Source organism: Delphinapterus leucas, chromosome 4 (genome assembly GCF_059928025.1).
Source record: "Delphinapterus leucas isolate spDelLeu-1000000601 "Yukka" chromosome 4, BTC_Dleu_Yukka2, whole genome shotgun sequence".
In the NCBI taxonomy this organism is placed as follows: Eukaryota; Metazoa; Chordata; class Mammalia; order Artiodactyla; family Monodontidae; genus Delphinapterus; species Delphinapterus leucas.
Genome location: NC_143132.1, coordinates 45,529,935 through 45,546,363, shown reverse-complemented (window position 1 = coordinate 45,546,363; position 16,429 = coordinate 45,529,935). Strand labels below are relative to the sequence as shown.

The window sequence follows — 16,429 nt, the reverse complement described above, 5'->3', positions numbered from 1 at the left end:
TATCTCTTAGCCACTTAAGGGTAATCTTGGAACAATTACCATGTATTTATGGGAATGAGGCATTCATTTATTTATTGACTTTCTCTTAAAAATCCCATAGCATTTGCAAGAAGATAACAGTATAAATACTCCCACTTGTCTTTGCGGGAATTATTCCTTTCCCCATCCCCACCACCCACCTCAGCATCACCACAACACCCTTATGTGGGGCTCATACTTACAAGTTAAAACTACAATGATTATTGCCACTCAAAAGCATATTGAATCTATCCTTTCTCAATTAGCCTTTCTTTTCTTTTCTTATCTTTTCTCTCGTTCTTTTTCTTTTTCTTAAAAGGGAATAAGGACCTTCACCTAGGAATCATACAAATTGGGCTACGTAAGGGTCACTGGTCCCAATTTTACACAAGATTGTTAGAGATGTAAAGCAATCACTGTGTTAGTTGTTTGAATGTCTTTGTGAAATAAACTGAGTATTTCAAACTGGCAGACAAGTGCCATAGATTATCTTATTAAACCTCTTCAGTTGATTTAGAATAATTCCTACTACTTCATAGGGCCAAATTACATATAATATTATATAGATAGATAATAAAACACATAGGGATACATGAATAATTCACAGAATGTGATTTATCAAAGGTAGAAAATAAATATCTGATCTGAATTTATTGTTAGATATTTATTTCCAGATATTTCATGCATAAATACTCATACGAGGACTTCAACAGCATACTTAAATTATTTTAAATGCTTTGCAAAGGTTCATAATCCAACTTTAAAATTATCTTTTTCATTCCAGAGAGATATAAAACAGAAGGAATAACTTGAAATGTTCATGCTAAATTAATGACAAGGAAGTCAGAAAATATAAAAGAAATAATTAATATGTTGTTTCCTCTCTCTCTTTTAGATTAGTATTTTTGCTAGGTATTGTGGCATATCTGGATCTCTCCAAATTTTACATAAGAGGTAGTTTATTCCACTCATCTAAATATTTTCCTTATTTTAAAAAAGTATTGTGTTATTTTATTCAGATTGTCATTTATTTAATGCTATTTAATTAAGATAAGGCAAAATGTAAAACTCTGACTTATTCACTGTGATACAGCAAAATAAAAAGCAAAGAAACAAAATATCCCATGGGTCTGTCAAACAGACAGACCTCAGTTTGAACATCAGTCATACCACTTACTATGGATTAGAGGTCCTTATGTGGGTTAATTCACCCGTTTGATATTCAATATCCTTCAGTGAATACTGAAGGTTCAGCAGATATGCATAAGAGTTGCCATGAGAATGAAATGGTAAACTATAGTACCAATAATAGCTACCATTTAATGCGGCTTACTATGAGTCACATGCTATGCTAAATGCTTTATATATTTATAAAATTAATCCTTACAGCATTCCTATTGGGTAGGACTTATTTTGGCCCCATTTTACAGTGTGGAAGTAAACAATAGAGATGTTAAATCATCTACCTAAAACTTCACAAGACTTCAGTGGTAGGAGTGGAATTCTAACTGGTGTCCATCTGTTTGGTTATCTATTGCTGTGTAATAAACTATCCAAAATGGAGCGGCTTAAAACAACAACCATTTTATTATCTCTCATGATTTTACAGGTTGATTGGACTGAGCTGGCTGGATACTTTGCTCCACAAAATATCACCTGCCACTGCAGCCATCTGGCAGTAGAAGGAGGGGCTGTAACGTCTGAGATGGTTCTTTACCAAGCTGGCACTCAGTGCTGACTATCTGCCGGGAGCTCTTGTAGAGCTGTCGTTGACTAGAATGCCTCAGTTCTCCTCTTTGCAGTTCTGCGTGTGGTCTCACCATATGTACTGGCTTTGCTCAATATTGGAGACTAAGTTACATGACAGAGTGTTCCAAGAGGATAAGGTCCAGTGTACAAATATGTAAGATGCTTCAACTTGTATCACACTTGTTAATGTCCCATAGGCCAAGGCTAGTCACATGGACAAGTCCACAATCAATGTGGGAGAGAACAACACAAGGGCATGAATACTGGAGGGTTCTACTAAGGCCACTAAAGTAACAGCCCATGGCAACAGCTGAAATCAAAAGCAAACTTTTGCATCCTCCAAACTATCATGGCTATCAGTAATTTTCTGCTCTCCTTGGATAGCATGTTGGCCAATGCACTGTGAGAAGGACTTTGGAGTTTCAGACACAGAGTCAGTTAAATGTTTTTGCTAAGCTTTTACACGTTCCTTCTTCCAAATATAACATGAAATTTCAATTTCATCTAAATGGTTTTAAAAGAAATTTCAGTTTTACAAAAGAAAAATGCCTCTCAAAGAGACTATTTTTATGAGTTTATAATGCCATATTATATTGAGTTTTATGTTATAACTCATTAGTGAATAAAATAAGGAGAAATATTAAGTTATGCCTTATCATTATTCAAATAAAAGTGAATATATTGCAATCTATTTCTTAGATGATATGATTAGTTTTGGATTTCTGAGAAACTTTTTTCCCAAAGGAATGGTTTTGATCCCACTATTTCTGTAAAAACTGGATTTTTATTTCAGAAATTGTAATCCTTTTCTTCATTTTATATAAATTAAAATAATACAGTTCTAATGGCATTTATGTAGGTAGGTTCCATAAAGAACTTTTTATTTAAAAGTTTTCTTTAGATAAAGCATTCTATATTTGTATATGACATTTATTTACAAACAGAACTATTTTACCTTAATGACCCCAAATATTTTAACTGTTTCTCCTATTAATATTGAAATTTAGGCAGGTTCAGAAGAAATGAATTGCTTACAGAAATTAGGAAAAAATATATAACCCTTTACCTTGATTTATTATTTCAAGTTAAATTAGAAAATGATTTACAGGTAATAAAAAAAACATTTCAAAGCTGTTTGGTGACCAATGCAAACTCTGATAATGTCATAGGCTAATATCAAGACTCCAATGGACGATATCTGAAGATGATAACTGAACTAAGTTATCCCCTAAATGTCTGTGATATTGCTATTAAGCCTTTTTTTTAATTTAAGGAATTGAGACAGATATATAAAAGAAGAAAATCAGTACTTACTTTTTGTGACAACACCTTCTAATCGAATGATATTTGGGTGGTCAAACTGACCCATGATACTTGCTTCTCTTAAAAAATCTCTTCTTTGCCGATCCATGTGGCCACCTTTCAAAGTTTTGATGGCAACTGGGATCTCTCTTTTCCCTGGTGTTTTCAAACGCCCACTACAGACTTCTCCAAATTCACCTTAAAATATGAACAAAAGTAGTTAGTTGTTTAAACAGAATACTTATATTCCAGAAAAATTGAATTGTCACAAAGTACCATCTTTTTGTTTTTTAAGATGATGACTCTCAAGTGTGCCATTTTTACACAGAGATCTCTTCCTTAAAAATTAAACTTGTAATGACAATATGTCTGATCAGCATCATTTGTAATGAATAATCAAATGCATTTTCATATACTATACCACAGGAACTTCCATTGATAGATATCCCTGATCTGCTGAGAAATTATGACAGGCAGAATGGGTGATGCTAATGCAATTCTATAGAAAAGCAATCACTCCATAACATTTCCTGTTCCTGTTCTCAATACTGATATATGGGCCAAATTCCTGCTCTTTTCACGGAATCCATCAGGCAAATGTAGTTGATTTGATTGCACAGGCATATGTCTGGGCTTCACTGCCATTAGAAATCAATGCTAGGGTCAACTGGTATATGAACATATTGAAAAGACCACACTATAATTATAGTTAATTATAATTAACTATAATTACTTATTATAGTTGAGTTCACACAGGTTAAATTACATGTCACATGGTTTGAATACAAATACAGTAAGATTATCTACAGTTCAGCAATGGCTCCAATGGATAGATTAAAAAACAGCCAAATATTTATCATGAATTTACTACATATATATCCAGTGCTAGAGTGCTGTGGATTTCAAAGAAGTATAAGAGCTGGTCTTTGTTCTTTGTAGCTTATAGTCTAGAAGGAGAATTTAGATGAAACATTGAAACACTTAGGAACCTAAGAACCAATCCATGCAAATGTTGTATTATTTAAGTAAGAACAATGGGAGCTGCAAGACTTCCTGGAGGAGGTGGAAACTTTTGCTGGACCTTGAATGATGGTTAGGATTCAGATATTCAAGAAAACCAGCAACATTCCAGACAGGAGTATATGGAGTGAGGGAAGTAAAGACGAAGTTTCAACGGTCAGAAACAGTAAAGAGAATGACATGGACGTAGGGAAGTAAGGAGACAAGGTTGACTAGAGGGGTTATTGAGGGAAGGACGGTCAGAGACTTCTCAGTGCAATGCAGTAAATTCAATAAAGCTTGAGATTTCATATTTAATTTTTCTATGGTCAATTCCCTGCATTTACTTAAAAGCATGATGCTTGATCCCCAATTTATTCATCTATAAGTGAATACAATAATGAAACCTTTTGTAATTCTATAATGTTCCTTCCCCATAAGGAAACTGGGAAGATCAAAAGTGATAATGCATATAAAAGTGCTTACAAACTGTAAAGTACTATTTATGTGCTTTAAGTTATATAAATCTTTGGAAAGGTGAAAGAAATAAAAATTAAAATATCTTCAGTTGGTTTATTAGCTAGCAGTTCTGGCCAGTAGCTCGATGCTATGTAAGTTTAAGTGTAGAGGATCAAATTAGATGTTAAGATGTTTTTCTAAATGAAAAAAAACTAGAAAGGAAATAAGCCAAAACTTTGCTTCCTAAATTATGTGTAAACATGTCCATTAGAAATAAAAAGCAGGATGAGGGGAAGACGGCGGAAGAGTAAGATGCGGAGATCACCTTCCTCCCCACAGATACACCAGAAATACATCTACACGTGGAACAACTCCTACAGAACACCTACTGAACGCTGGCAGAAGACCTCAGACCTCCCAAAAGGCAAGAAACTCCCCACGTACCTGGGTAGGGCAAAAGAAAAAACAGAGACAAAAGAATAGGGATGGTACCTGCACCAGTGGGAGGGAGCTGTGAAGGAGGAAAGTTTTCCACACACTAGGAAGCCCCTTCGCGGGCGGAGACTGTGGGTGGCGGAGTGGGGGAGCTTCGGGGCCACGGAGAGCGCAGCAACAGGGGTGCGGAGGGCAAAGCGGGGAGATTCCCGCACAGAGGATTGGTGCCGACCGGCACTCACCAGCCCGAGAGGCTTGTCTGCTCACCCTCCAGGGTGGGTGGGGGCTGGGAGCTGAGGCTCGAGCTTCGGTCGGTCGGGTCACAGGGAGAGGACTGGCGGCGTGAACACAGCCTGAAGGGGTTAGTCCACCACGGCTAGCCAGGAGGGAGTCCGGGAAAAGGTCTGGAGCTGCTGAAGAGGCAAGAGACTTTTTCTTGCCTCTTTGTTTCCTGGTGCACGAGGAGAGGGGATTAAGAGCACCGCTTAAAGGAGCTGCAAAGACGGGCGCGAGCCGCGGCTAAAAGCGTGGACCCCAGAGACGGGCAGGAGAAGCTAAGGCTGCTGCTGCCGCCACAAAGAAGCCTGTGTGCAAGCACAGGTCACTCTCCTCACCTTCCCTCTGGGTAGCCTGTGCAGCCCGCCACTGCCAGGGTCCCGGGATCCAGGGACAATTTCCCCAGGAGAACGCGCGGCGCACCTCAGGCTGGTGCAACGTCACGCTGGCCTCTGCCACCACAGGCTCGCCCCACACTCCGTGCCCCTCCCTCCCGCCGGCCTGAGTGAGCCAGAGCCCCCGAGTCAGCGGCTCCTTTAACCCCGTCCTATATGAGCGAAAACAGACGACCTCCGGCGACCTACACGCAGAGGCGGGGCCAAATCCAAAACTGAGCCTGGGAGCTGTGAGAACAAAGAAAAGGAAGGGAACTCTCTCCCAGCAGCCTCAGAAGTAATGGATTAAAGCTCCACAATCAACTTGATGTACCCTGCATCTGTGGAATACATGAATAGATGACGAATCATCCCAAATTGAGAAGGTGGACTTTGAGAGCAAGATTTATGATTTTTTTCCCCTTTTCATCTTTTTGTGAGTGTGTATGTGTATGCTTCTGTATGAGATTTTCTCTGTATAGCTTTGCTTCCACCATTTGTCCTAAGGTTCTATCCATCCTTTTTTTTTTTTAAATTTTTTTCTTAGTTATTTTTTGATTTAATAACTTTATTATATTTTACTTTATTTTATTTTACTTTATCTTCCTTTTTCTTTTTTCCTTCCTACCCTCCTTCCTTCCTTCCTCCCACCATCGCTCCCTCACTCCCTCCCTCCTTTCTTTCTTTCCTTCTTTCCTTCTTTTCTTCTTTCTTTCTTTGTTCCTTCCTTCCTTCCTTCCTTTCTGTCTTTTTTTCTTTCTTCCTACTTCTACTAATTCTTTCTCTCTACTTTTTCTCCCTTTTATTCTGAGCCGTGTGGATGAAAGGCTCTTGGTGCTGCAGCCAGGAGTCAGTGCTGTGCCTCTGAGGTGGGAGAGCCAACTTCAGGACACTGGTCCACAAGAGACCTCCCAGCTCCACATAATACCAAACGGCGAAAATCTCCCAGAGATCTCCATCTCAACGCCAGCACCCAGCTTCACTCAACAACCAGCAAACTACAGTGCTGGACACCCTATGCCAAACAACTAGCAAAACGGGAATACAAGCCACCCATTAGCAGAGAGGCTGCCTAAAATCATAATAAGTCCACAGACACCCCAAAACACACCACCAGACGTGACCTGCCCACCAGAGAGACAAGATCCAGCTTCATCCACCAGAACACAGGCACTAGTCCCCTCCACCAGGAAGCCTACACAACCCACTGAACCAACCTTAGCCACTGGGGACAGACACGAAAAACAACGGGAACTACGAACATGCAGCCTGCAAAAAGAGGACTCCAAACACAGTAAGATAAGCAAAATGAGAAGATAGAAAAACACACCACAGATGAAGGAGAAAGATAAAAACCCACCAGACCTAACAAATGAAGAGGAAATAGGCAGTCTACCTGAAAAAGAATTCAGAATAATGATAGTAAAGATGATCCAAAATCTTGGAAATAGAATAGACAAAATGTAAGAAACGTGACAATGACCTAGAAAAACGTAACAATGACCTAAAAGAACTAAAGAGCAAACAAACAGAGATGAACAACACAATAAATGAAATAAAAAATTCTCTAGATGGGATCAATAGAATAACTGAGGCAGAAGAACGGATAAGTGACCTGGAAGATAAAATAGTAGAAATAACTACTGCAGAGCAGAATAAAGAGAAAAGAATGAAAAGAACTGACGACAGTCTCAGAGACCTCTGGGACAACATTAAACGCACCAACATTCGAATTATAGGGGTTCCAGAAGAAGAGAAAAAGAAAGGGACTGAGAAAATATTTGAAGATATTATAGTTGAAAACTTCCCTAATATAGGAAAGGAAATAGTTAATCAAGTCCAGGAAGCACAGAGAGTCCCATACAGGATAAATCCAAGGAGAAATATGCCAAGACACATATTAGTCAAACTGTCAAAAATTAAATACAAAGAAAGCATATTAAAAGCAGCAATGGAAAAACAACAAATAACACACAAGGGAATCCCCATAAGGTTAACGGCTGGTCTTTCAGCAGAAACTCTGCAAGTCAGAAGGGAGTGGCAGGACATATTTAAAGTGGTGAAGGAGGAAAACCTGCAACCAAGATTACTCTACCTAGCAAGGATCTCATTCAGATTTGATGGAGAAATTAAAACCTTTACAGACAAGCAAAAGCTGAGAGAGTTCAGCACAACCAAACCAGCTTTACAACAAATGCTAAAGGAACTTCTCTAGACAAGGAACACAAGAGAAGGAAAAGACCTACAATAACAAACCCAAAACAATTTAGAAAATGGGAATAGGAACACACATATCGATAATTACCTTAAATGTAAATGGACTAAATGCTCCCATCAAAAGACACAGATTGGCTGAATGGATACAAAAACAAGACCCATATATATGCTGTCTACAAGAGACCCACTTCAGACCTAGAGACACATACAGACTGAAAGTAAGGGGATGGAAAAAGATATTCCATGCAAATGGAAACCGAAAGAAAGCTGGAGTAGCAATTCTCCTATCAGACAAAATAGACTTTAAAATAAAGACTATTAGAAGAGACAAAGAAGGACACTACATAATGATCAAGGGATCGATCCAAAAAGAAGATATAACAATTGTAAATATTTATGCACCCAACATAGGAGCACCTCAATACATAAGGCAAATACTAACAGCCATAAAAGGGGAAATCAACAGTAACACATGCATAGTAGGGGACGTTAACACCCCACCTTCACCAATGGACAGATCATCCAAAATGAAATAAATAAGGAAACACAAGCTTTAAATGATACATTAAACAAGATGGACTTAATTGATATTTATAGGACACTCCATCCAAAAACAACAGAATACACATTTTTCTCAAGTGCTCATGGAAAATTCTCCAGGATAGATCATATGTTGGGTCACAAATCAAGCCTTGGTAAATTTAAGAAAATTGAAGTTGTATCAAGTATCTTTTCTGACCACAATGCTATGAGACTAGATATCAATTACAGGAAAAGATCTGTAAAAAATACAAACACATGGAGGCTAAACAATACACTCCTTAGTAACGAAGTGATCACTGAAGAAATCAAATAGGAAATCAAAAAATACCTAGAAACAAATGACAATGGAGACAAAACGACCCAAAACCTATGGGATGCAGCAAAAGCAGTTCTAAGAGGGAAGTTTATAGCAATACAAGCCCTCCTTTAGAAACAGGAAACATCTCAAATAAACAACCTAACCTTGCACCTAAAGCAACTAGAAAAGGAGAACAAAAAACCCCCAAAGTTAGCAGAAAGAAAGAAATCATAAAGAACAGATCAGAAATAAATGAAAAAGAAATGAAGGAAACGATAGCAAAGATCAATAAAATTAAAGCTGGTTCTTTGAGAAGATAAACAAAATTGACAAACCATTAGCCAGACTCATCAAGAAAAAAAGGGAGAAGACTCAAATCAATAGAATTAGAAATGAAAAAGAAGTAACAACTGACACTGCAGAAATAAAAAAGATCATGAGAGATTACTACAGGCAACTCTATGCCAATAAAATGGACAACCTGGAAGAAATGGACAAATTCTTAGAAATGCACAACCTGCCAGGACTGAATCAGGAAGAAATAGAAAATATGAACAGACCAATCACAAGCACTGAAATTGAAACTGTGATTAAAAATCTTCCAACAAACAAAAGCCCAGGACCAAATGGCTTCACAGGCGAATTCTATCAAACATTTAGAGAAGAGCTAACACCTATCCTTCTCAAACTCTTCCAAAATATACCAGGGGGAGGAACACTCCCAAATTCATTCTATAAGGCCACCATCACCCTGATACCAGAACCAGACAAGGATGTCACAAAGAAAGAAAACTACAGGCCAATATCACTGATGAACATAGATGCAAAAATCCTCAACAAAATACTAGCAAACAGAATCCAACAGCACATTAAAACGGTCATACAGCATGATCAAGTGGCGTTTATTCCAGGAATGCAAGGATTCTTCAATATATGCAAATCAATCAATGTGATAAACCATATTAACAAATTGAAGAAGAAAAGCCATATGATCTTCTCAATAGATGCAGAGAAAGCTTTTGACAAAATTCAACACTGATTTATGATAAAAACCCTGCAGAAAGTAGGCATACAGGGAACTTTCCTCAACATAATCAAGGCCATATATGACAAACCCACAGCTAACATCATCCTCAATGGTGAAAAAGTGAAAGCCTTTCCACTAAGATCAGGAACAAGACAAGGTCACATACTCTCACCACTCTTATTCAACATAGTTTTGGAAGTTTTATCCACAGCAATCAGAGAGGAAAAGGAAATAAAAGGAATCCAAATCAGAAAAGAAGAAGTAAAGCTGTTACTGTTTGCAGATGGCATGATACTATACATAGAGAATCCTAAAGATGCTACCAGAAAACTACTAGAGCTAATTTTTGAATTAGGTAAAGTTGCAGGATACAAAATTAATGCACAGAAATCTCTGGCATTCCTATATACTAATGATGAAAAATCTGAAAGTGAAATCAAGAACACACTCCCATTTACCACTGCAACAAAAAGAATAAAATATCTAGAATAAACCTACCTAAGGAGACAAAAGACCTGTATGCAGAAAATTATAAGACACTGATGAAAGAAATTAATGATGATACAAATAGATGGAGAGATATACCATGTTCTTGGATTGGAAGGATCAACATTGTGAAAATGACTCTACTACCCAAAGCAATCTACAGATTCAACGCGATCCCTATCAAACTACCAGTGGCATTTTTCACAGAACTCTAACAAAAAATTTCACAATTTGTATGGAAACACAAAAGACCCCGAATAGCCAAAGCAATCATGAGAACAAAAAACTGAGCTGGAGTAATCAGGCTTCCTGACTTCAGACTATACTACAAAGCTACAATAATCAAGACAGTAGGGTACTGGCACAAAAACAGAAATATAGATCAATGGAACAGGATAGAAAGCCCAGAGATAAACCCACGCACATATGGTCACCTTATCTTTGATAAAGGAGGCAGGAATGTACAGTGGAGAAAGGACAGCCTCTTCAATAAGTGGTGCTGGGAAAACTGGACAGCTACATGTAAAAGTATGAGATTAGATCACTCCCTAACACCATACACAAAAATAAGCTCAAAATGGATTAAAGACCTAAATGTAAGGCCAGACACTATCAAACTCTTAGAGGAAAACATAGGCAGAACACTCTATGACATAAATCACAGCAAGATCCTTTTTGACCCACCTCCTAGAGAAATGGAAATAAAAACAAAAATAAACAAATGGGACCTAATGAAACTTCAAAGCTTTTGCACAGCAAAGGAAACCATAAACAAGACCAAAAGACAACCCTCAGAATGGGAGAAAATATTTGCAAATGAAGCAACTGACAAAGGATTAATCTCCAAAATTTACAAGCAGCTCATGCAGCTCAATAACAAAAAAATAAGCAACCCAATCCAAAAATGGGCAGAAGACCTAAATAGACATTTCTCCAAAGAAGATATACCAACCACATGAAAGAATGCTCAACATCATTAATCATTAGAGAAATGCAAATCAAAACTACATTGAGATATCATCTCACACCGGTCAGAATGGCCATCATCAAAAAATCTAGAAACAATAAATGCTGGAGAGGGTGTGGAGAAAAGGGAACACTCTTGCACTGCTGGTGGAAATGTGAATTGGTACAGCCACTATGGAGAATAGTATGGAGGTTCCTTAAAAAACTACAAATAGAACTACCATATGACCCAGCAATCCCACTACAGGGCATATACCCTGAGAAAAGCATAATTCAAAAAGAGTCATGTACCAAAATATTCATTGCAGCTCTATTTACAATAGCCCAGAGATGGAAACAACCTAAGTGTCCATCATCGCATGAATGGATAAAGAAGATATGGCACACATATATAATGGAATATTACTCGGCCATAAAAAGAAAGGAAATTGAGCTATTTGTAATGAGGTGGATAAACCTAGAGTCTGTCATACAGAGTGAAGTAAGTCAGAAAGAGAAAGACAAATGCCAAATGCTAACACATATATATGGAATTTAAGGGAAAAAAATGTCACGAAGAACCTAGGGATAAGACAGGAATAAAGACACAGACCTACTAGGGAACAGACTTGAGGATATGGGGAGGGGGAAGGGTGACCTGTGACAAAGCGAGAGAGAGGACTGGACATATATACACTACCAAACGTAAGGTAGATAGCTAGTGGGAAGCAGCCACATAGCACAGGGAGATCAGCTCGGTGCTTTGTGACCGCCTGGGGGGATGGAATAGGGAGGGTGGGAGGGAGGGAGACGCAAGAGGGAAGAGATATGGGAACATATGTATATGTATAACTGATTCACTTTGTTATAAAGCAGAAACTAACACACCATTGGAAAGCAACTATACCCCAATAAAGATGTTAAAAAAAAATTTAACCAACATGCTTGTAGCAAATTGGGGAGCAATTTATTCAAGGAAAACAAATTAATTTCTGTAAGAACAATGAGATCTGTTTTGCTTTAACTCGTCCTTGATCTTTGCTCTCCATGCCAGTGGTAGCCTTGAAAAACAGCCCACATCCCTGGTACCAGAAGGAGCAGCATGGACTGGGAGGGCCTTCAAAGCCTCATTCCCAAAGAAATGTCATTGTTTTACATGTCTGGTGGTTCCCTGGAAGACCTCACTTGAAAGGCTTGCCTTTGACCTGACTGAGAGCTATCTAGTAAGAAAAGCTTTTCCTCACGGGTCATTTCTGGAAAACATTTTCAGGCAAATATTTTAACATGGCAGTTGCATGAGGCAATGGATAACAGTTGGGGGCAAAAAACAGCCCAACTGAAAAGTTTAAAAAGAAAAGCTGAGGAATGAGATGTCCACAAAGACTTTGAAATGTTCCAATGTATTCCTGGGAAACTGGAAGACCACAAGACATATTCCTGGAAATCTAGGAAAATAACTGTTAACATTAATAAATGAGTTCAGCAAGGTTCTAGGATATAAGATCAATATTATTTCTACACACCAGCAGTGAGTAATCCAAAAATGAAATTAAGAAAACAATTCCATGTGTAACAGCATCAAAAGAAATAAAATACTTAGGGAAAAATTTAACCAAGTAAGTGCAAGATTTACATTGAAAAGTATAAAACTGTTGAAAGAAATTGAAGAAGATCTAAATAAATATAAAGACATGCCGGATTCATGGACTGGAAGATAATCTTATTAAAATGTCACTACTTCCCAAATCGACTTATGGTTCCATTGCAATTCCTATGAAAATCCCAGCTGCCTTCTTTCCAGAGATTGCCAAGCTAATTCTAAAATTCATATGGCAATCAAGAAAACAGAATAACCAAAACCATGTTGGTAAAGAACAAAGCGGGAGGACTCACACATCCTGGTTTCAAAACTCAGTTCAAAGCTACTGCAATCACAGTGTGGTACTGGAATAAGAACAGACATGTAAATCAATGGAACAGAATTGACAGTATAGAAATAAACCCTCATATGTATGGTCGATTGATTTTCAACAAGGGTGCCAAAACAATTCAATGTGGAAAAAACAGTCTTTTCAAATGATGCTGGGACAACTGTACATCCACACACAAAATAATGAAGCTGGACTCCTACACTTCACACCATATATGAAAATTAATTCCAAATGGTACAAATATCCAAATGTAAGAAGTAACGCTATAAAACTCTTAGAAGAAAACACAGGAGTAAATCTTTATGACTTTGCATTAGACAACAGTTTCATAGATATAATACCAGAAGCACAAACAACCAAAAGAAAAATAGATGAATGGGATTTTATAAAAATTAAGATTTGTGCTTCAAAGGACACTATCAAGAAAGTGAAAAAACATGTAGAATGGGAGAAAATACTACAAGTGGGAAGAATAAGATGCAGTTGGCAGAAGAAAAGTATAGTAGTTGCTAGGTATGACAATCTCAAAATTTTGAACTATTACAAATAAAACAGCCACTCTAAATCACGGCAAAGGGCAGACTCATGTTATGTTTGTTTTTAGGGTTTATGCCTTTCTAAATCTGAGAAGCTGCCAGGATTCTAGTACATAGCAAAAAGTGATGACAGCACCCTGAAGTGTGTCAGCTTTTGTGTGTACATAGCTATCTAAAGGAAACCAATGCTAGTTGACTGGGGGAGCATTAGGGCAGCTCTGTGACCGCAGCTCAATTTGCCTTCATAGTGTGGCCACACCTCCCTCATTGATATTCTCAACAATGGGGTAAATAATTCAATAGGGATAAGGCTTTGATTTTCCTCTTATTCTCTCCTAGTGCTTATGTTCTTGTTACAATATTGATGTACCACAGGTAAGCCAGCATGTGAATGTGCTCTGTTTGGTTAAGTTATATAGCCTTTATACATTGTAGAGTCCTTCAGTTTCTAAAATCATGGAGCTTGTATTGTTAGAACCAATGAAGTGACTAAAAGAATTTTTAAAAATAAGCCATCAGTCTGGACCTGCATAGGTGAATGAAGGAGAAACACTTTAAAGTCAGAAAAAAAAGTATACTTAACATTTAGGATTATCAACCACTGCTGGTTTTCCATAATATATTTCATTCCTGATTTTATCTGAAAGAGATGTGATTACTACCACCATTCAAAAAGTGGTACTTTATTAATTAATAAGCTCTTGGCTCATCTTTGAGGTAGATTTCGGATTTAAAATAGACTACCACACTGCTAACTACTTCACCTGATATTTGTCAATAACACAGAGGCTTCATTCAAGAAAGCTACTGACTTATAATTACCTGAAACCCGGTGATGAATCAAGGTTTTGTGGGGCCTGAACCTCATCTACTTTGGAAAATCCTATCTAATAAAAACATGCAAAGTTATAAATACAAAAATCGCTAGGACCCCTCTCAAGACCTTGGAAGGGACCTCTGCAAGTGAGGAGCCCTGAAGCCTAAGCTTCATTGAATTCATGATAAACCCACCTCAGCTGGGGCCCTTTTCCAAACTTTTTTATGCAGACAACTTATAAACACCCCAGTAATATGTCATTATAGGTAGTAAAATGACTTAACTCGAGGATGGCATCTTCCCTTGGTGGCTTGCCTTTGGAAAGAGATGCAATCAAGTTTATATCTCACCATGGCAAATGTTTCCTGAAGCAAATTAGCTTTGTCTATTAGAAAGACTTATCCCAAAACAAAGACTTACTATACTGTGACAATCTTTTGAAAGTAACTGTGAACGAGTTTTAGGAGTACAGTACTAATTTATTTCCAACTCCAGATAGTTCTGATTCTTTCACTACCTTTTTCTGTCATTTAAGAGGAACACAAATTCAAAAGGAACAAGTTGGTGCCTCTTCCATTACAAATCTTTTCTAACCTACCACCCATTTTCTACTTCATCACCCCCCTCCCTCACCTTGTTACCCTGCTGCATAGATGCTAGAAGGCTCTCATACATGTTTTCCCATCAACATCCATCTTTCTCCTTCCAGTACGAAAGCTTATTGGGGACAAAGTCCCTGCCCTATGCGTCTTTGTATCCCCAGCACTTAATACAGTGCTGACACACAGTGGGCATGGCACTCAGTGAATGTTTTTGAATGAATTCATTAATTTTTAAACTGTGATTGATTGATTTCCACAATGTATTTTCCTGTGTTGCCTACATAACTATAGTGAAACTCTGATTCTTATAAGGAACTCTTGGTGTTATAGGATGTTTAGGAAAGGTGGTGAGTTTAAAAAAAAAAAGAAATAAAAAGCAGTCTAGCAAGTTTTATATATACATACATACATATATATATGTATATATATAGTTAAAAAAATAAACAAACAAGCAAACAAAAAATGCTGACTAGAATGTGGTCCCTAAGTTCAGTGTATGTGATATTGGGGTTTTAGAAATCTTACATAATTTGACATCAAAACAAGAATAGTTTTTTTTTTTTAACTTAATGATGCTTTCAACTTATTGGAAGTTAAATGTTCTTATGTTCACAGGAGAAAGAAGCCATAGTTTTCCAGTTTTGTTTGTTTGTTTGTTTGTTTTGCGATACGTGGGCCTCTCACTGTTGTGGCCTCTCCCGTTGTGGAGCACAGGCTCCAGACGTGCAGGCTCAGCGGCCATGGCTCACGGGCCCAGTCGCTCCACGGCATGTGGGATCTTCCCGGACCGGGGCACGAACCCCTGTCCCTTGCATTGGCAGGCGGACTCTCAACCACTGCACCACCAGGGAAGCCCCAGTTTTCCAGTTTTGTTTGTAATGTGTTTAATTTTTTAAAGATTTTCTCTTAGACGTAAAAAATTGGCAAATGATAGAAATTTTCAACATTTTTCTATTGAGGCTGTGAACCTTGAGAGTAAAGGTATATGTATGTGTTTAAATTAATGTCCGATATATCCAGGCCTACTAAGATACTTGAAATTCCTGTTCAGATCACTCTGGTTTGCTTTAATGAATATCTAGAACAAAACAAATATTGTTTCTTCTTTTATTTTGCCTTAATAAATCTGTTAGTACATATAAAGATTCAGCAATATTTTAAAACCTCTCACCTGCCATGAGCCCAGATTGCAAGTGATTTTCTGTTAACATTTCGTAGTAATTCAAATAAACTTTTGAATATAGTGAAATGAATAGCAAACTCTGTTGGTATTTTATCAAGAGAGGCAGAGTGGCAATTTACTTTGGTCTTCTGTTGTGTGAAATTCATGTAATCTTATTAACACCAGGCAGGTATTTTCTTCATGTCAAGCTTTGCATGATCAAGCTGTTATCACACTTATTTCCATGACACTA

At 37.7% G+C, this 16,429-nt stretch overlaps 1 protein-coding gene across 1 annotated transcript in view; it reads right to left on the bottom strand.

Annotated features, from left to right (window-relative positions):
- LOC111178990 (ephrin type-A receptor 6) overlaps positions 1–16,429 on the bottom strand; it is a 201,620-nt gene that overhangs the window by 95,265 nt on the left and 89,926 nt on the right. Inside the window, 1 exon segment of the mRNA XM_089909884.1 lies at positions 3,082–3,267. Within this exon segment, the coding sequence (XP_089766010.1) occupies positions 3,082–3,267 (186 nt within the window).